Below are 21,108 nucleotides of genomic sequence, written 5' to 3' on the forward strand. Positions count from 1 at the left end.
CACCTTGAAACTGAGGGCCTCACACCAAAATGGGTCCTGGACCACCCACATCATAAATCCGGCCCTGTTATTGTAAGTTAGTATAATGGAACATCATAAGAGAGATAGCAGTGCTTCATCAGAAGAACACAAGGATACTTTGAAACAGGATAAGAATTGGTGTGAGATGCAAGTTTGGAGAAGACTGGAGAGGGCAAAATCATTGGAGAGAAGATGGAATCAGGAATTACTAGAGAGTGGCTGAAGAAAGAAAATGATTAAATAAGGTTTAAGGTGTTAGTCAATGTAATCTTTATCAAGATTATTGATACACAAACAAAGGTGGATTATTAACAAATACAAGATATTCTTTTATTATTCATCCAATGATCACAGCATAAAAGTTAGGTATTTCAAATGAGATGGAGCATTACGTCATGGCAGCATTGTTAGTATGAAGAAAATTAATATCCAACAGGAAAAATTAGAGGTCTGTGGTTGGTATCTTCAGCTTTGGCTTTCAGTTCAGCTCGGAACATTTTCACACCTGCAAGGAGAGATTTTGGTCACACATTCGAATGTCAAACTGTCAATACTTTAAACTTGACTAGGAGATTGGCTGTATACCATTAAAAAAAGTGAATAAAACCAAAATTGATGATTTTTTTGTATTAGGCATTATGTGATTTGATTCAAGGCAATAAGGAGCAGGTGCAGAAGTAGGGTTCAACGGGGATTACATGTTTCAAGCCTACCTGCAATGGTTCGAAGATAATTACTTAACCCCTTCTGATGAATCTCCCTTGAAATATACTATCTCTTCACGTAGCCCCTCCTATCCCCCAGAAAATCATAGAACAGCCATAAAGTGATCATTAACCACATCAAGTATTGTGATTGAAACTTTCTATCCCCTTCAATTCATAGAGCAGCCTGCATCATCAAGTGGTGAACTGTACTCAGATGTTAACTATTGGTAAGTAAATAGGTGAGAAGTTTTAAACAAGTGCTACCCAGGATAATGCATCAGTTAACTCATAATTATAAACCTATGATAAACCCTTTGGCTGTGGGAGTACAGTATTTTGGATACCAGCCTGTGTGGAAGAGAACCAAGAAATATTTTTCCCTCTAGCCTGGACGAGTGCCTTGCAAGGAATGAACCCTTATAATCTGGGGCAACCCTTCTTTCTTTCTTAGCAATGGATGGACCTACATTTGGGTACTTGTTGTAGGTATATTAACAGCGTGGAGTGGAAAGGAAACAATACAAAATGGGCCGTACGATACAAATTGCCGGAAGGCACCCCTTAAGGGGTAATTACCGCAGGGTCCTTAGGGGGTAATTACCGCGAGGGCTGGTCAGGGATAAGTAAGCCACATTAGAAATTCCTACGGTGAGGGAAAGTGCACTTTGTTACTACATACTCGGGTAGCAATCAAAAATTTGGAATACTGCCGCAGTTAGCCGATCAATGGTCAAATGTTTAAAAACGTTTTTCCTCCACTCAGCGTCAGGGCAAAGCCAGGGGAGAGTCCAACCCCCCCCCTCCCCCCCAAAATATAAAAACGTAATTATTTTCCTTCATAAAAGAAAACAAAATATTGTAAAATCATTAACTTACAATATGTATATCTCAACTTAGTATGTACCCTGTTTTTCAAAAATTTTCACCCTTGGTTTTGGACCCCTCCCCCTTCCCAAACAAAATTCCTGGCTATGCCACTGGTCAGGGTACAAAACATTTAAAAACATTCCCACAGTCTAAGGGTTAAATATTTTTGGAAAAACTCTGTTAGTTGTAATTACAATCAAGTATCAAATAATGGAATAATCTATAAGAAGGGACTTATCAAAATATTTTGGCCTCTTTTGGTTAAATACTTGACCTTAAAATCAAAATATAAATATTTACATTAATATTCTATTCAACTGACTAATATAAATATTTGTTTCTCCATATCAATGCCACAAGAAAAAAAATCTTCCTTCTTACAAATTCATAGGTGTGCATTGTAAAAAAATTGCAATGCTAAAAAACTAGATACTCTTTTATTTTATCATTCCTTGTGATAACAGATATAAATTAGTACTCCCATCTTAAAAAAATATAAAATCAACTGAATTTTTAGTAAGCCAAAAATCAAAATCCAACACGGGTAATGTGTGGTCTAAGGCTGTTATCTTCTGCTTTGACTTTAACTTCAGCACGGAACATTTTCACACCTGGAAGGAAAGAAGTTATCAGATGCACATATATTGAACTAAAAACTCATCAGTCCAATCAAGATTACCATCACTCCAACACTATAATCCACCCTAAAGCCAATCATTATACCTATATTCATCAAGCCCACATAAATGTTATTTCTCTTTATCCATATCTAGAGCCTATTCAAGTTATTCCTTTCACTGGCTTGCCTGGCAGCCTTGCAACTTAAACTGGCTTCATCCTCCCTCAGTTAGTGGCAGATATATATGGGAGGTATGCTGGGCCACCTGAATTACTAACATTGCAGAATCACTATTGTAACTTTTTTATAACATGAGATGGCATTGTCTTTTAAATGTGTATAATCAGTTTAAATAAAGCTTTCTTAAATTTTTTAATGACTTTATTATTTTTTTATTACGATAAAAATAAAGGTAGCTCAAGATATCTTTTGCATATCCCCTTTGAGTTTTTTCTGTATCCCCCACTCATCTTTAAAGTATTTAGCCCCTAAACTAAATAAAATATAAGGGAAAGCAGCGCACTTCATCCAAAACTTCATGGTCTAATAGGCAATTAAACTGATACATCGAGCATACAATGCACCTCTGGTCTTAGGGTCATCACGAATAAAACTCTGGAGAGACAAGCAACAATAAAGCCCTCATCTGCTATTGCAAAAAACAAGAAAACATGTATAATATTATTTTGTTCAAATTTCCCTTCTCTAGAACCCTGAATAAAATCTCATCAGGAAGGAAACCATCATCTTTCTGAGTAATAGTTAAGACTCAATTTTTGTTTAGGTAATTATGCACTGTTCCCACCTGCAACTATTTCACAGAAGTGGTCATATGGTAAGTGATGGACATATAAACCATAGTCAAAAAGGCAAAAAAGTTCCTTAAACTTACCAACTCCACATAAATGGACATTCATAACTAGCAATTTACTAACCTGACGGGTTTACTCTGACATCTAAATTGTCAGAAGGAAGTAATTCCCCATGGGTGACACCATCAAAGAGCTCCTGGTAAGATAAAGAAATGCATTTCAATAAAATGCAGATATTAAAAAAAATGACTACATAAATAAAGCATGTATCACACTTAAAAGTAAATTTCAGAGGGTATACCTTCATAACATTTTCAAAATCTCTGGTTTTGTTACATTTTTTCCTGCTGATATTTAAAGCAACAAAATCTAGAACGGGGAGGTTTATTCCTAATGATTCATAATGAAAATATAATTATTCAGACTGAATGCCAATTTTGAACAGCACATATCAATGGCATTTCTAAATCGGTAACAAAGAAATTCAGAAAAATGCAGCACATGAGAAAATTGAACAGGAGCAGTTCAGTCAAATGAAATTAAGATAAACATAGAAAATTATTGTTTGCTTAGTTTTGGTTAATCAATAAAGAACTTTATTGAATGGATAAAGCTAAAGACAACCTCTGAAAAAATCAATAACAATATCCTAATAGAAGGAAAAAATTGCTCACTGAGAATCAAACAAACTCACTTCAAATGCATATCCAGCTGGGTTAGTCAATCCTAGCTTTTGTAGGCTCTGAGAGAACCTGTATGGTGTCCCATCAGTGCGGCGATTCAGAACAACCACAGCATAAGAGTACTGACCATCTTGAACCGGAGTAATAGGGCGAGTCCAAACCTCAACACTGTCACTCTAATGATAAAAATAATCCTTAGAATAATATAATCTTACTAATATTGCATAGAGATATAGAGATAAGAAGACAGAAACTACTTTAGAGGGAAGAAGGCATGGTATTACTAGCAAACAAATTCTTACCATAAAAAATCGTTGGGGACAACCTAAAGGAAAGTTAACTTTGCAATTGCAGCAAATGGATGTTAACTAAGGGTGATCAAACAGAGAAGTAATAAATAAAAACATGTGAAACAAAGGTTAAGTGAAAAGTAATCACCTGGTACACTCTTCGTCCCTGCATACCCAATGGATCCTGATTCACAGCAATCACTTTCTTGTTTTGAAGAATAGCTTTGAACTCAGCACCAATTGATCGGAGATCATTTGACATGATAAGAGGTGATGCCATAACAGACCATAATGCCATTTGAGCCTTGCTCTGGTCCTTACTCAACCCATAGTTTCCAATGATCAGCTGTAACATAAGATTTAATCTTAATGCATTCCAATGCTAAAAATTTACTAACTTGCTTTTCTTTCATCATCAGAATGTAATGATTATTCTAAATAGTTAAAAGTAATAGAGGGTCAGCTGCATCTCATATTATGGGCAAACCACATTCCTACAGGAATATTTTCGGGGAAAAAAAGAAAAAGAAACCTTGAAAGCTAAATTTTACAGGCAATATTTTTGCACATAACATATTGAAAATGCTATTTTATCATTCAAGGTATTGTCCCCAATCTATTATAACAGTAATTGCTAAAACAATCTGATATTTTCTTTTGATGCGGAAGCTGGTAGGACAAATTTTGCCAAAAAGTGAGGCACAAGCGGGGGACATAGTGAGAACCACTGTATATCTAAAACCACGTTATGCACTTTTCATCCATGATTATATATGTATTAATGGCAGAACGGAGGTCCATATTTCAGTGTATTTTAAGGTTTAGCAGTACTTGAATCATTTCAGAGACGTATCACTGTACTTAGACAAGTAGGGGGCATTACCTAGATATGTACTTGCATTTGATGGCTATGAGTCACTATCAAGGGCTTAGGTTCATAGAATGAATGACAAATAAAAACTTTATAGAGACCTATAGCTTAGGAAAATGAAATTTATGGATTGAAGACTGCTTGAGGAATATCATACCATATCTGGGTCATTCCAGTGACCAGGACCTGCATGGGGGATGATTTCATCTTGTTTGCTGGCATAGTAATCGATTATGCTCAAAACATCATTCCAAGAGTCTTGAATATCTCCATAATTCCTCCACAAGTTGCAGGTCTTGATGATGGCCTCATAGTCAGGCTGAAAGAGCAAATGGTTTTGCTTTGAACACATTTTGAAAATTTTGCATAATACAAAGGAATGAAGATAAAATGACTGAAATGTGACTTTTTACATTGCATACTTTCATAGAAAGCTAGAAATAGAAAAGTAAATCTGCATGGAACCCTCCTCCCCAGCTAGAATCCTTGTCCATTGTCCATTTTATCTTTGTGGGAGAGACAATGTGACTAAAGCAAGTGGGGGTGAGAGAAGGGAAAGTTTCCCAAAATGTGAATTTCCCTTAGCCAAACAGCAGACAGCAGGCGTGGCATAGCACTTCGGAAATTCAGTCACTCTCAGACCTCCATCACATTAATATCATGAATCTGCTCGTTGAGCAGTGATACCAAACCTCAGTCGTTCTCCTTGTATTTATTTATTTAATAGTTGCTCACATACAGCATTTCTGCCAATTTACGGTGATGCAGTAATAAACATGAAATTTATACGTAAAAAATCAAAACAAAGAGTAAAGGCAAAAGATAGTAAAGAACAAAAGTACGAGACACATGGAAAGGGTGGATAAGAAGGAGGTTTATTTATTCGCTGGGAAATGGGACATAGCGAGATTGACAAATAAGTGTAAGGGCAGAAAAAACGGATTAATATTATCTGGCAATGAATTGAGCAGGAAGCAAAGGTGGTGTTTGAGTGAGTGCTTAGCGAGGGATAGTCAAGGCATTGGCATATGAAATAAGGTATGAGTATGTGAGATCAGTGATTGACAGAGAAGATAGGATAGAGCTGGTTGACATTTCTTGAAAGTGGGGCACCCTGTGTCTTACAATTCTAGCAAAGAAGCTAGTTATACTGTTATGAGAGGTGAGGTTAGCGGGAGTTGTGATGGACCACATGGGAGAGCAATATCCGGCGACTGGAAATCTATGTATTTAAGTATGCTTTTCACCAATGGTGCCCCATTCAGCATGATGGCAGACAATTGACAAAGATGTCATTGGCTTCTGTGAAGGGATTATCATCTTCCAAATGAGTAGATATACTATCTTGGCGACGGACCCAAAATACCTGAGACTACCTGTGACAGGCCTGTGCTGTGCTGCCGGAACACCGGGACATATCCTGTTGCGCCCTAAAGCCTAGAAATCTTTGGTGCCCTCCTGTTCCAAGACTGACAACTTTTTCAGTCAGAATACCAACATTGAGCAGTTAACTTGGTTTCAATGATGTCTCATTTATCAGCATAATTAACACCGTCTTGAGTAAACAAAACAATAATTTAAATAAATATAATTCAATCTGGTAAGATTCAATTCAATCTCAAGAGGGAAAGGATTTAAATTTCAAAATACATTTATTATTATATCCACATCCCCAGACACTGCGGTAGTCCTCCACATGCCAGGCACGCAGCTAGGAATTAAGGCTAGGGGGGTTTAGGAGCAACTTATACGGGGGGATATGGAGCACGGGATGTGCATTTATCACTTCCCTAGCTACTCCCTCAAACATTCCTCAACTCTCTCTCTCTTCTAACTTTATGAATTCCACTTTCCTAACAGTTCCCACTTCAAAGGTACCAATTTTTCACAAAAAAAGATATAGAAAAAGAAAAATATTAAAAAAATGATTGAGAAATGGATGTTGTCTCTTTGAATTACCTATTTTGCCTTTCTCCTGCATTGACATAGATGACTGAATTTTTCCAATATATTCATAAAATGAGGAATCAGGAGCAGGTAATTATTATATGATTATACTTAAGGGCATACCAGTTGGTTTGAAAAAAAAACTTCTTCCAGAGACTCAAATACTGATCACCATTGGTACACATATTACATATGCATCAAGAGGCCTAACAAAACCATCATAATATGCACAAAAGTACACATTTTATTTTATATTCAGCCAGCCAGCCAGGAGAGTTTATTTTAAATGGAAAAAATACAACCACTAATTTCTCACTTGAATTTAACTGCATATGTACTTTATTCTGGGAGATTAAAAATTGTAGCATATAAAGCAAGAGTTTCAAAGGATTGTACAGTGTACTAACCTTGATTCCATTGAACTCTTGATATACTGGCCAGCTGCAGGAGTATACCATAGGTCTTCCAGTTCTATTCAAGTAATCGCCAAAGGCAGGATAACCTTTATATCAAATAGAAAAATTAAACTGTGTCTGACACCTGTATTTTCCCTAATAAGCCTGCCAGAAGGCAAAGCTATACGTATTCAACACTTATCACTATAGCCTTTCAAACTCATTATACACTAAAACCTCTATGAAGTGAACCTCTTTAGATCGTAAACCTCCATACATCATACCACCCAAATCAGATTTCGTCAGATTTACATGTAAATTTATAGGCAAACCTTTTTGTAGTGAACCTCTTTATCTCATAAAACCTACACTTATCATACCAAGGAGATACCTTTGAGACGAGAACTACCTCTACAAATCGTACTGAGACAACTGGAGACCATTAATGCAGCCGCCATTACATACATGGAATGACATTTTCAGCGATAAATGTTTCACCCTTTTTTTTTCTTTCACACCTTTAATATGCTGTATTTTTCACGTTAATCATTAGCTGTGGCCATTTTGTTCTATATGAGAGAATACCTAACAGTAAATAAGAAAAAAGGTATCCAAGTATCCTAATCATTTTAAGTGACTATTGAATTAAGAGAGATCATATCGTTTTCTCTCTTATCGTGGTAAAAATCATGCGTTAGCGCTCGCTTACTGTTATTATTAAATAATAAATACATGTTCTCTAATGCTTGCATGTTTGTTTAAACACATAAATATAATGGTTTAGAAGACAGTAGTGCCTTTCATTTCCGAAGGATAAGAAAAAATGGTGGCTATCACTACAACCTCTCTATAGTGAACCTCCATTCATCAAATTGCCCAAATTTTGGTCCCCTCCATTACGATATAAAGAGCTGTATATAAAAAGCTCCAAACCCACACGTTAAATATGTATAGATATTTGGGTCAGGTTTATGGCTTTTGAATCTACATAATTATCAGGACACTATGCCACTAAGGTCCTCATTCTTCAAGGAAATTTTTCACAAATGATTTAAGCTTGATATTATGCTCTGCTGTCCATAAAATATAGCAAACAAATTAAATGAGGATGTTAGAGTATGTTTCAACAGCATGGATTAAATGTAATTCCTTAGATGCATTCACCTCCTTTGCACTATTATCCTTGCTGGTCTGCAACCCAAATAGCATGCGTGCATTCTATAGGCTTTTGTAGTACATACCACACCAAGAACTATTGTAAGCAAAAAAATTTCTATACACATACTTAAATAAGCAATTCATGCATTCAACTTCAGGAGCAATGAGAAAACGTTTTTCAACACCGAGAGAACTAAATCAGCAAAGAATGCATGCCAGAACATCACACAAACAAACCTACATCAAATCCACAACATGAGCATTCAAGAGGCAGATTCATGGTCTTTTGAAAATGTGTGGTCCAGGCATCTAATGATTTTCAGCACCCTTAAGCCTTTTAAAGATTAATTGAAGAGGTCACTAGCTCATGCCTAAGAGATCACTGTTTTAAGCTACTCCTAAGCTTTGCTCCAGACCATGTATGCTTCATTGATATACACAGTCTTGTGACCATTTCTTTCCTTCAATAAGCAATCATCTCTGAATGAGTAAACCCAGTGAGAAATGGGTGGTGGAATCCACGTGGAACCCACGTGGAATCCACGTTGAGTGGTGGATATTTGGTGGTGGTGGATATTGAGTGGTTGGACCCACGTGGAATCCACGTTGATTTCAAGTGGATTTGTGGTGATTAGCATAAAATGGTAAACAGAATTTCTAATTTGTGGAACTTAACTCTCTGGTGACATTGCGTCATTTATCATCCTGAAACCACGCTAGTTATGTGAAAATGTATCGCACATTCTATTTTTATATAATTCGTGGAAAGGCAGCCATGAGAGCACATGAAAAATCGTAGACACATATATAGAAGGTTTAGCTATAGAGTTGTTGAGGTTTTAATAGTTTTAGGACAGCACCTACTGCTGTTTTAATTTTTCCACCATATTTCCACGTGGATTCCACGTTGATTCCACGACCAAAAACACGTGGTATCCACGTTACATTTCCACGTGGGTTCCACGTGGATTCCACCACCCATTTCTCACTGGGAATGAGTCTAAACTCAAATGTTATCAGAAACTCATGAAAAGTGGGAGGAAACTTTAACATTTTTTTAAATTTAAAATTATAGGGGAATGACTGAATGAGGAAGATTTCTTTTTCATCATAAATTATCTTTCTCTTCCATCTATTTTAACGAAATGTGAATTTAAATCTTATTTAATGACGCCATTGTAAGTAAGTATGAGGAACACAAGAGATGACTGCACTTGATTCGGGAAAATGCATTCCTAATGGCTTTGATTGAGAGGCAATATATATTTACTTACATTGTCATGATATAGTAATTTTTGTACCATTGAACACCAAATACATAATCGCCATAATATTAGCATTACACATTTACATGTTTCCTGCAAGCTAATGATCGTAAAATTTTGGTCTACATACCAATGTCCATGTCGTGCAGGTGTGCATAGCACCCATCCAATTTAACATAATCCACACCCCAACTAGCAAAGGTATTTGCATCATCCTCCATGTGTCCAATTATTCCAGGATAACCAGCACATGTGAAGTTGCCATAATCCTCATAGAGACCAAATTTTAATCCTTTCGAATGTATCTGCATGAGGTAAAAAGAAAAATCAAATGGCACAAAAGCTTGAGGCTTTTGAGCACTGGCAAGTGAGAAATTTAAATCCAACCTCAAATGGCGATTTTTAGCATTAACCTAACCTCAAATAAAAACCTAATGAAGTAAACTACAACAGCCATAAAGATATTCATAACTGAACTATATCGACATTCACTCACGTAGTCAGACAAATCCAACATTCCATTGGGGAATCGTGAAGCATCAGGCTGAAGTTTGCCATTAGCATCCCTATTGTGTGCAAGCCAGCAGTCATCAATAATGAGATATTCATAGCCAACATCTGCGTATCCATCAGAAGACATAGCATCAGCAATTTCCCGGAATAATTTATCACTGCAAAATTAAAAGTAATATTTTTAGTAAGATTAATTTGCAATTATTTAAGATAGTGCCTTTGTGGTAAATAGGCTTAAATCACGAAGTGAAAATGACTGTAAAAAATTCACCTTATGCATTCATCTGGATATGCCATGCAGTCCGTGTTGCAACGAAACCTTTCCCATGACATCCATCCCATGGGTGGAGTTCTTGCGAGTCCATTTTCCAAGCAAATGGCTCCAGACACTCCAAGCAGAAGTAGAAACAACTGCTGTATTCTGGGGAGCATTGTAAAGAACTGTGGAGCAACATTTTTGTTAATTAAAGATGACATAAGTAGCTAAAAATTATTTATATTTCCATTTATTACACCCAGAAGCGCAGCTAGGAATTAAGGCTAGGGGGGTTTTAAGAGCAACTAATACCAGAGGGTATGGAATACGGGAGGTGCGGATGCCTTCCCTAAGAAAGTTTTTAAAATAAATGGTACAAAATGGTTAGTTTTACACCTTTCTGAGGGATATTTTATTAATCCTTACACTATTCTATAAGTAATATTTATCCAATTAAGTAAAATGGATTAAATTTTAAAATTTCTCTGAGTTCTGGGGGGGTTTTATCCCTCAAAACCCTCCTTGCTGCGCCACTAATTATAGCTATCTGCGGAAAACACTTTTTTGGGGGAGAAATTTGGTAACATTAAGAAAAGGTAACTAGTTTTCCTCAACCGAATGCTTGGGCATAATTTACTTGTTTATTGTAAAAACATCAACTGATTATGCAGGTAAATTACATCATTAAGAGTATTTCAATAGCAGATAGCATTGAGCTACCCTCCATGAGATGATTAACACTTAACTATAATTCACTAAAATAAAAAGGAAAATCACGGATCAAATTCCAACTTTCAATCAACACAAATCTGAAGTACATGCTAAACACACATTAATAAAAAACCTTTGATGCTCCCAAATTTTTGACAGAATTTGTTTATCAAATATTTAAGATTACACTCCAACCATGTCATAATTATCTTAATGCATGGTAAAGAACATATCTTTAACTCTTCCTTCAGTGCTGGTCTTAGGCTTGTGGACTGCACTTTTTGGGAGATAATTAATTGATCCAATTGAAGTAGATCAAATATTATTATGGCTTTAGTAACATTAAAATCATAAGAGACGAAGTCTGCCAATAAAAATAGGTATGCTAAGCATAGTAACACAGGAATTTACCCAGAAAACGAGTATGTTGAGAAAAAACATAAGCGTGACATGAAAAACATAAATATATCATAATTGGCTTCAAAAGCTGAAAATCCAATCCCCAAGCAGCACACAGACTTCCTGCATGTGATGACATGTTTCTGAACTGAATAAAAAACTTTCTGTGGGTCTTTTTATGATAAGAAAACTTGCACCTGTAGTGTCCAAAAACACACTCAAAGCTCTGTACTATGCCAAAGTACACTCTCATTTATCCTACGGCATTTTGTTTTGGGGAAATTCCTCTCTGTTGTCAAGAACCTTTTCTCTCCAGAAGAAAGCTGTTAAAGCTATCTATAGAGTCCCCATCCGCACACCAGGCAGACCACTTTTTGTAAATTCCAGCATCTTAACTCTCCCCTCAATCTATATCCTTACCTGTGCCATGTTTGTTCGAAATAATCCTCATCTTTTCCCTGTTAACGCCAACCTACACAATCACAACACACGCTCCAAAAACAACATACACACCCTCCAATACTCCTACAGAGTCTGTTTAAAAGGTCCATACCACTCCATTGCCACTGTGTACAATAAGATTCCTATCACCATCCGTTCCATTTCCTCATCAATCCAATTCAAAGCCAAACTGAAAAATATGCTAATTGAAAAGAGCTACTACAATCTAAATGAGTTTTTAACTGGTGTTGTGTAATAACCTATGACCTCAATCCCACTGATAGCTGTGTGTTTGTATAGCACGTCTGTATCATATTTCATTATATGTTAGCATTTTATGCTGTATTAACTTGACGAAACTCATGGATGTATTATCCCAATGAAGTTAATAAATATTATTATTATTGGCTGTCCCATGCCTGCTGGGGCATTGTGCATGAATGGCTAAAAGTAATACCTATTTGAACTCTTAAAAAATCTCCCTTTCATTCAAATTTCCTCGTAAAAAAATTATTTTCTTGTCATTGACATCTGGTTGGACGTATAAGTAAGAACTAGGAATTAAGAAAAAAAAAAAAAAACATTATAAAACTAATTAATGGAAAATCAATATTTTTCCTCTATAACACATACCTTTCTCACCTCCAGAAAACTGAATTGTCAATGGTCTGCTGTCCCAGCTGAGCTCTGCTGCTACCAAACTTGAACTCGGGTGAATCAGGCAATCATCTGCTATAATAAGGCTTCCCACTAATCTTTCAAGACTCGTGCAGAGCTGGATTAAATGATAAGATTATCTTTCCTTTAATATATCACCAAGGGCAGGAGATCATCACATGATCAGGAAAAACTGAATTCCTTGGAGGAAAACAAGCAGAGATGCACAAGAATGATCATGATTAATGAGGTGTGATGTATGTAGAAACTAATATCATCACCTGAAAACGAATGAGTCAATTCACTACACTTAAATGGACAACAACAACTGTATGATAAACATTTCTCACCTTGATAGGAGAACTCCTTCTTACATAATGATCTCAGCTCAAGATATCACAGATGGACACAAAAAATGTGATAAAACGAGACTGATAAGCTGAGTGGTATGTATTTGAGAATTGAATTGGAACTCATATTAAATCATGGGAATTACCATTATCACTTACATTAAACAAACAAAACAATTCTTCTGTCACTTCACCAATCAACCCCAGCTGTTATTCAATCTCACTATCAGAGGAGTAAATGGTTGGAAGACAAGGGAGTGGGAAGCTCTGAAGATTAGCTTCCCAAATGTGTACATGGTGCAAATGGGAAAAAGACCAATAAAAAGATTCTTATCACCAAATTCTTTTAATTCAGTCAATTCAATTGTGAGAGTAAAAGTAAACGCTTATAGGCAGTATGTAAATGAGTCAGATATTGCATGTTAGATAAATCTGATTTACTACAAGAAGTTTTACCAAGACGGCAAGGGAACCACAATTTGATTTCCCATTGATCAAAATGAAAGTCATCCTTGATTTGTGATCCATAGCAGATTGAAGCAAATACTATGCTTTCCCTCACAAATCCATAGCCGTTGGAATCTTAATCCTGTCCAAGATGGTGGGAATCTAACACTCTTGCTAACAAACCAGCCTCAAAATGCCTTCTGCATCAGAAAACTTCCCCATACCTGCCTCTACACATGGTTATGCTTTCGCAGCTGGTTTTTTTTCTTTGTTTTTGCTCTGACTCATGCAATTTTTCATTTTTAGGCTACAGCAACAAAGTTTTGACCTTATATTTAAAAAAATAAATGAGTAAGAAGCTACTCTGAAATTTTTTAAGTGACTTGTTACGTAAAACTAACATATACATTCTTTATTAGATCGTAGAAGACAATGAGGGCAGCACTTCTGCAACAGACCAGTGGAGGAAAGGGTGGAGTAGTTCCCCATGAAAGGGAATGGTAGGTTGAAAAGTATCAATTTGGTACTCTCTTAAATTTTTAATAAGGGAAAAACAAATAAAATAGCTTCACCAGGATGACCAAAACTTTTTACTGTACTATTTCCCTGACTGTTTACTAAATAACATTATCATAAATTGCTTACTGTAGTTTATAATACATCCCAAAAGTACATCTAAATAAATTTGGGTAAATGAAAGCAGAAATCAACACACTCATCATCGTGTTAGATTTAAATTTTAATGGAAAATATTCTGATGAAATGATCAATTTAAAAAATGAAACAGTACAAACAGAAAAATAAATATATCTGTCAATTGATCCTCAATAAAGAAAAAGGTAACAAAACTTATTAAACAGTAAGGAACTTAGGATTCATGGTAATTATTTGGGACCCTCTTTTCATTTGAGATTGACTTTTCAATGACATGCACCAATATCTATAGCTTTTTTCAATGAGTTTAAAGGTTCATTTTCTACATGCACATTTACACTTCTTTCCTGAAAATCTCGGTGTGGTTAGTGAAGATATAGGTGAAAGATAGCAAAGGCACCATGGCACATGGAATGCTACGATGATGGCGAACTTTTGCTGGATGATTCATTGAGATGATCCCAGAAGAGAACATGCAGAGAAAAGCCTGACACAAAGAATTTCTCGTCCAAAGAAACGTCCACACAATGACTTAATGGTGAAAGGTCTATTTTCTACAATATGTAGATTCTCTTTCTAATGTACATATATTATTTTTAAAATATTGTATTGTACTATTTTGCTTTTTATAAGCCAAAAAATAATACACAATATAGAAAACAACCTATTTCAATTGGCCATTAGCTCGCATATTTTTGATATTTTTCACCATACACCACATTCAGCATATTGAAATTTGCAAAAGAATATGACTTCACGGAACTGATCGAAGGTCGTTTTTGGATTTGTAGCACCTAGATACGTTGGAATCAATTATCAAAAGTTAAAAAACAGAACAATCTCCTGCTAGTATTATTAATTTCCACATTCCAAAAAAGATTCCAAGATCCAAGACATTTCCCTGTCTTTTCCCCATCCTTTTACATTGCATTTTATTTCCCTATTTTTCTAGTTCGTGGGCACCCTATTAAAGGAATGAGTCCAGGCTAAGAAGATGTAAATAGTAATACCCATCGTTATATCCGTCCATCTGAACTTCAGCATCTGCCTCCACCACCAGGTCTTCCAAGGCTTCTACATATACATCTCTGATTTGCACTCTACAGATCAGAAGCATGGATCATTTAAAAAATTGATCAGAAAAAATGGGTGTCTTCTAAACCTAGTGGTGGAGGTGAGTACTGAAGATTAAATGGAGGAATAGTGTGAGAAAAAAGGAGGTATAATGAAGAATAGGAACTGAAAGGGAACTGTGGAGTATCGCATGCCAATGAAGGACCTCGTGGATAGGCCAGATCATGAGAAATTGAAGTAACATGAGTGATATTGCAGAGGGAAAATTTAAAAGAAATGTCACCCAAAGGAAAACCAAGGTACAAGCACTTGAGTTAGATGAAGAGGACACAGAATAGAAGGACCTCCGTGAAATAAAGGAACGTAAGTGAGAAGTGGAAGGTTGCAGTATACAGGTACTATGGGGGAAAAAAGTATCCCAACAAAGTTTGTGCCGCCACTATCGCTTCGCAGGAGAATGGGTTCCCTTTCTGACCCTATACAATCCTTGGAAAGACACGAGGGAAATTCAAATATGGTTTTTTTTTCAGAAACCAAGGTTTTGAAGGTAAACTTGCCGGCCTCGAACGTAATTTGCACTGTTCACCAGAATGCTGGCGCATTCGATATCCTTATTAGTGGTTGGTTAGTTTAACCCTCGTGCCTTCTTTTTTCCCTGCTATCTCCCTCTAACCCTCCTTCCCTTCTGTTCATCGCACCTGCTGAGGCACTCGTTCTGAAATTCACTTAAAGCCCATCTCCACTCCCTCACTCTGCCGTGTCTGGAAATTTAAGGCAGATGTATTCGCTAAACGTAATCCGCAAGGCAGGAATGGCGAGGAACGATTTTGAGTATCAGAAAGGATCAGGAATTACTATACCTAAAAAATCATCACTATAAAAGATTTTAGTACGTCAATTGCGATTGAAAGTATTTGCTCAATTAACATGCACATGGTTGATACAAATTTAAATGATGACACACAATTTTCCGGGATAAATTCAATAAATAGGGTAAAATAAAAATTTTAATTTTTTTTAGCCAGCAGCCAACACCAAAAAACTTTTATTTTCTGAAATTTGAGACCTACATCCTTTTCTTATAAACTGTTCAAAAAACAAATTTTGTAAAATAGAAAATTGTAAATTATATAAGGCATATTTATAATTGTGAAATTATATTGACATCGTACAAGGGTCAAATTAAATAGCTAACTTGATATAGACATAAATATCAATGGACGAAAAACATAAAACAATGTACTCACACTTCAATTGGGTCAATATTTAGTGTCACCTCCATCACAATCAATTACTCTTTGAAGCCTTTGCCTCATTGAGCCTATTAAGTTTTGAAATAATAATGGGCGTGTACCCAAAGATTCCCATATTTCTCGAACATGAAGTTCCAGAGTCTCTTGGCTCCTTTCGCCGGCATTCTCCCATTCTCTAACCATAAGGCCCCAAATATTTTCTATAGGGTTGAGGTCCGGAGAATTAGATGGCCAGAGTAAGATAGTAATGTGCCGGTGCGATTCAAAAAAATGCATCGTAGTGTGCGCCTTGTGAATGGGACAATTGTCCTGCACAAACACAATTTCTTCACCCTCCGGCACTACCTCCTTCGCGTATGGAAGCAAGGAAGATCGTAGAATGTGGACGTAATCGCCTGATGTCATTCGTGCTGGTGTTTTGATCACAAACTTTGTTGGGATACTTTTTTCCCCCATAGTACATACCAACATTAGGACTGCAATGAAATGGATTTATGGGTAAGAGAGTAGAATTTAAAATTATTTTCTTCTGCGAAGGAGTGAGATGGCTTTACAGTTAAGCAAGGGCTGAAGGGTAGAAAAATATTTTTGCCAATATCCTATGTACTTCGTATAGCTCAAAATGTTCATCCCATAGTTGCCGGAGCACAAATACTCCATGTACACACACATATGCTGAATTGGTAAGATAATCCACATAAATGATTTATGTATAAACAATCAAAATAGAAAAAAATAGAACTCAATTCTGGTAGAGAGTATATAAATATGCATTCATACCTGTGGTGGCTACCATAGAGGGAAATCTTGTGGCAGAACACTTGCAAAAAAGTTAAAAAAATTATTTTGTAACTTTCTTTGACTGTAACCCATTAAATGTTTTTATTAGCACTTGTAAGCAATTAAAATTTCAAAAGGGTGTCTAACTGTTACTGATCCTATCCATCTTTATTGGTTATCTACTTATCTCTGTATTCACCATAAAGTAATATTAAAATATTTAGTCCATACAATATCATTGGTACATGTAAACCAAAGAAAAATATGGCCCAGGTAAAACATTCTTCACACAAGATAAAAATCTAAGAAATAATTGTTTAGGAAAAATTTAATCCATCAAAAAGAATACACTTACCTCTGGTGAGGTATCACCTGCCTTCCGCCAAGTGTCAAGCCGACTGCCAATACCTTTTGGAGAGTATTCCCTTATCGGAAATACAACCTTCAAATAGGTATCTAAGCAGGCACGTTTAACTCACATTTGGTGAGGAATTTTTTTCGAACAAATCAGCCCAAAGGTATATCTTTTCCTTTTTAATGCACGAAGCAGGTTTCTGACATAACTGATAAGATAACATTATTTTCTTCCAGGAAGTGCAATGGCCTTACTGACATTTTTTGAATACAAATTAACTGATATCTCTAAAATACACACGCAGAGATAAGACTCATTCACTATTCACCTATCTATTAGAACCTGAAAGATAAATGAGGAAGAGGATCCAGAGATATATAGATAGAAATCAAGGTATTTTTAATCTTTTAGATCCTCTATGAGAAAACTTGAAACTCACCTGATAATGATAGCTATGACCGAATCAATGATTGCAATAGTCTCAAATGATTCCTTGCAGCTTAAACCAGTATAATTATCATTTTTTCCTTCAATGTCACAACCAATGACCTTCAATAAACCTCAACTAGACCTCTGATAGCATATGAAATTCCTAAATTTTATGGGAAAAATGCACAGTGGTCCCAAATCGAAAAAAGCAGGCTAAAACTAATTTTTTTTTTACTTTCTACAAGGAAATTTCAAATGGTTTATTTGAATTCTACAGGATAAGGCCAAGAATATTTTGTACCAGATTGTACCATGTGATTATTGCGTTAACCAGTGTTACCCACCATACATGGGCATATTGATGGCAAAGTGAACGATACCTAGAAATAGTCCTTTTTAAGGAAATTCAAGTTAATACATGACTGTTTTAGTTTCATGGGATTCAAATATTATTTTCAAGGTAAGTTTGCATCACTTTACACAATATTTCGGTAAAATTTGTCTACTTCACTATTGTTTATAACAATGTTTAATTATTTTAACTAGGTATTTTTGGGATTTTTTGTATCAAAATTTATTGATTTGGTTCTGTGATCCTCGAAGATTCCAGAGCAGAATTCTTTGAAAGAGTGAATATGTCAAGATGGAGGAAAAAATCTGGCCTCTCCAACATTTAGAGGGTTTTAACCCTTTCACTGCTGTGAACGTACAGGGTACGTTTGCACAGCAGGCTGTTGCGAACATACTTTTTCTTCCTCCCGGCCAGGCACTTTGAAGGGTCCCTAATCCGGGACCTTTCCTCGATGAGCTCACCCTCGCTGGCCCCTCTCTTTGACCCTCCGTGATGGTCTTGGGGTCTTGAGATTGGGGGTCTTCCTCCCCAAAAGTGACCGCTCTGACAGCATTTTGAAAATCTATCAATCAATGTGATGATCAAAAAATGATTGTTTGTATTGCATTCCTGCCAATCAGGCAATCAAGTACATCTTTGAACCATGTTTTGGCCAATGGCCAATTTCCGGTGGTCCGCAGCCACGTTTTTAGCATAGTTAATAAAATCGTTATTTTTCATCGCAGAAATACGGTTCAAATATGTACTTGATTGGCAGGAGTGCGATGCAAACAATCATTTTTGGACGATCGGATTGATTGGTTGATTTTCAAATTGCAGTCAGAGCGGTCACTTTTCGGGAGGGAGGCTTCCCGCTCGGAGGGTCCAAGAGACTATGACTACCGAGGGTGAGCTCGTCGAGGACAGGGTCCCGGATTTGTGGCCTTGGTGTACCACGCCCATCCTGCTGGAAGTACCTGCTCCATGGCCCAACCAAAGGCATTTTAACCTTTTCGCCACATGTGAGGAGAAGGTTTTTGGAGATTGAACAGCAGTGAAAGGGTTAAGTAGAGTAGGGCACCACTCTGCAGTGGATAGCTGGCCACCAGAAGACCGAACGGCTTTATCACTCGAATATTCCTGTATCCGTGATTGAACGTTTGAATGAATTGATTCAATCGGGTGTATACTTAAAATAACTTTCCATTCTATGAGATTTAATTCACCAAACATTTCACATTTCTTGTGTGTGCTGAAAAGTCTCCTTAAAATATTCATTAAACCAATGTTGGCTGGATTTCATGCTTTCAGTGAGACAAATTATGCATGCTTTAAAATGACTTAAGTCACTACACAAGCAAATGAAAATAGCCGCTAATTCATTTCTCTGCAAAACTTTCCTCATATGTACTTCTATAAAGCAAAGATTCCTCATATGCTGGACAGCTTTTTTAGAATGATATTCCAAAAAAGTCTAGGGGCTTGGAGAAAAAAATGCTATCTAACCCTCTTGCCACCCCTGTGCTGCCAAGGATTGTTCCAATGATCTTTTCAACACACCGTAGACATAGATATGATGGGATGAAGAGGGGCAAATTCATCTCCCAGGTCACTGAGGGTACGCGTATCTTACAATTTATATTACAAAAATGGCTTTGATGGGAGTTCAGTGCACTCCCGTAACCAGCAATTTTAGAAACAAGAAGATCTGATGGATATGTACTTGTGTTTTTGCCAGTTTTTTGGTACCTACCCTTACAATTGCTATGTAATGACTCAGGTAAGGATTGACATTTACATGATACAGTTTCCATTAATTCAATACATTCTGGGAGGAAAATAAGCAATTACATCATTCGGAGGTCACATCATACAGGTAAAAGATGAATTAGTACTGGAAATATAAAAGTTGGCAACAAAGATCGTAGTTAATTAAAAAAAAAATTCTGCTTGGATTTATGGAAATTCATTAAACATGGAAGGCACTACGCACACATTTTTGAAAATGTATCAGCCCATGAATATTGCTGATGTTAAGTAGAATAATCTTTGTAATACACAACATTTTTACTATCTACAATAAAATGTGGAAAGAATGTAATGATTACTCATTCTAAGGCTAGCCATAGATATGCTTTTTAGATGAAATAATACCTCTGGAGGATATTCTATGGCACAATTGAAGACCAAATAAGGCAACATGATACATATTTGCTTTTTAATTATAAAAATCGACTAATCATTCCCATGAAACTTAACCCATGTAACATACCATGAATATTTATTAGGAGGATTGGGATAAAGAAACTACAAACTTCATAAAATGGTAAGCAGTGAACTTAATCGGTGAAGTGCCCTTGGCCTAGTGAATGTAAATACATATGTACAAAGAACTGAAAATTAAAGAATGAGATTTATCAAAGTTAAGTATCAAAAACTTGGAAGGCTGACTTTCTAGAAGTGATAATTGACCTGTTGTTTAGTCTGGGATGAACTCTACCATTCCTGGTCCAAACCAGCCTTCGATCAAATCAAATCATGAGTTAGTGAGCAGTAATTAACACTTACTTAAATGTGCATTAATATGAAAACATTTCAGATTCCCCCATTGAAACTTTCCACATGAGGTAAACCGCCCTAAAAATATGTATGATTAAAAAATTATATTTACTTTCGAATACAAAGCAGAAAAAAAGTTTTTTCAGTGATACAAAATTACTCTTTTATTACTTGGTATTACATACAGGAAAAATATATTGTTTCAATACCTGAGAGGCCAAATGGCACATATATGTCATATTACCTACAGTGTGATGAATTATG

The 21,108-nt window shown here is 36.1% G+C and overlaps 1 protein-coding gene across 3 annotated transcripts; it reads right to left on the bottom strand.

Annotated features, from left to right (window-relative positions):
• Nucleotides 1-267: 267 nt before the first annotated feature.
• On the bottom strand, nucleotides 268-12,805 carry LOC124162418 (alpha-N-acetylgalactosaminidase-like). Of its 3 annotated transcripts, none has more exons than XM_046538948.1 (10): nucleotides 12,598-12,802; nucleotides 10,420-10,589; nucleotides 10,132-10,306; nucleotides 9,766-9,940; nucleotides 7,225-7,319; nucleotides 5,028-5,189; nucleotides 4,148-4,345; nucleotides 3,721-3,885; nucleotides 3,150-3,222; nucleotides 268-526 (listed from the first exon to the last, which is right to left on the bottom strand). In XM_046538948.1, the coding sequence occupies exons 2-10, from the start codon at nucleotides 10,578-10,580 to the stop codon at nucleotides 444-446; spliced, it is 1,287 nt and encodes a 428-aa protein (XP_046394904.1). In that variant the 5' UTR covers nucleotides 10,581-10,589; nucleotides 12,598-12,802; the 3' UTR covers nucleotides 268-443. The 3 variants fall into 3 exon arrangements, with proteins under 3 accessions (XP_046394904.1, XP_046394903.1, XP_046394902.1); XM_046538947.1 differs by having other exon boundaries at nucleotides 12,589-12,801; XM_046538946.1 differs by lacking the exon at nucleotides 268-526 and adding an exon at nucleotides 2,014-2,206 and having other exon boundaries at nucleotides 12,589-12,805.
• Between the last annotated feature and the right edge of the window lie 8,303 nt (nucleotides 12,806-21,108).

This window comes from Ischnura elegans, chromosome 7 (genome assembly GCF_921293095.1).
Source record: "Ischnura elegans chromosome 7, ioIscEleg1.1, whole genome shotgun sequence".
In the NCBI taxonomy this organism is placed as follows: Eukaryota; Metazoa; Arthropoda; class Insecta; order Odonata; family Coenagrionidae; genus Ischnura; species Ischnura elegans.

Coding starts and splice junctions, on each gene's coding strand:
- LOC124162418 (XM_046538948.1), bottom strand. CDS start 10,580: ATGCTCCCCAGAATACAGCAGTTGTTTCTACTTCTGCTTGGAGTGTCT. Junction 4,346..5,027: donor ACTGGAATGACCCAGATATG/GTATGATATTCC, acceptor CTTATGTTACAG/CTGATCATTGGAAACTATGG. Junction 3,223..3,720: donor CAGCTGGATATGCATTTGAA/GTGAGTTTGTTT, acceptor TTATCTTACCAG/GAGCTCTTTGATGGTGTCAC.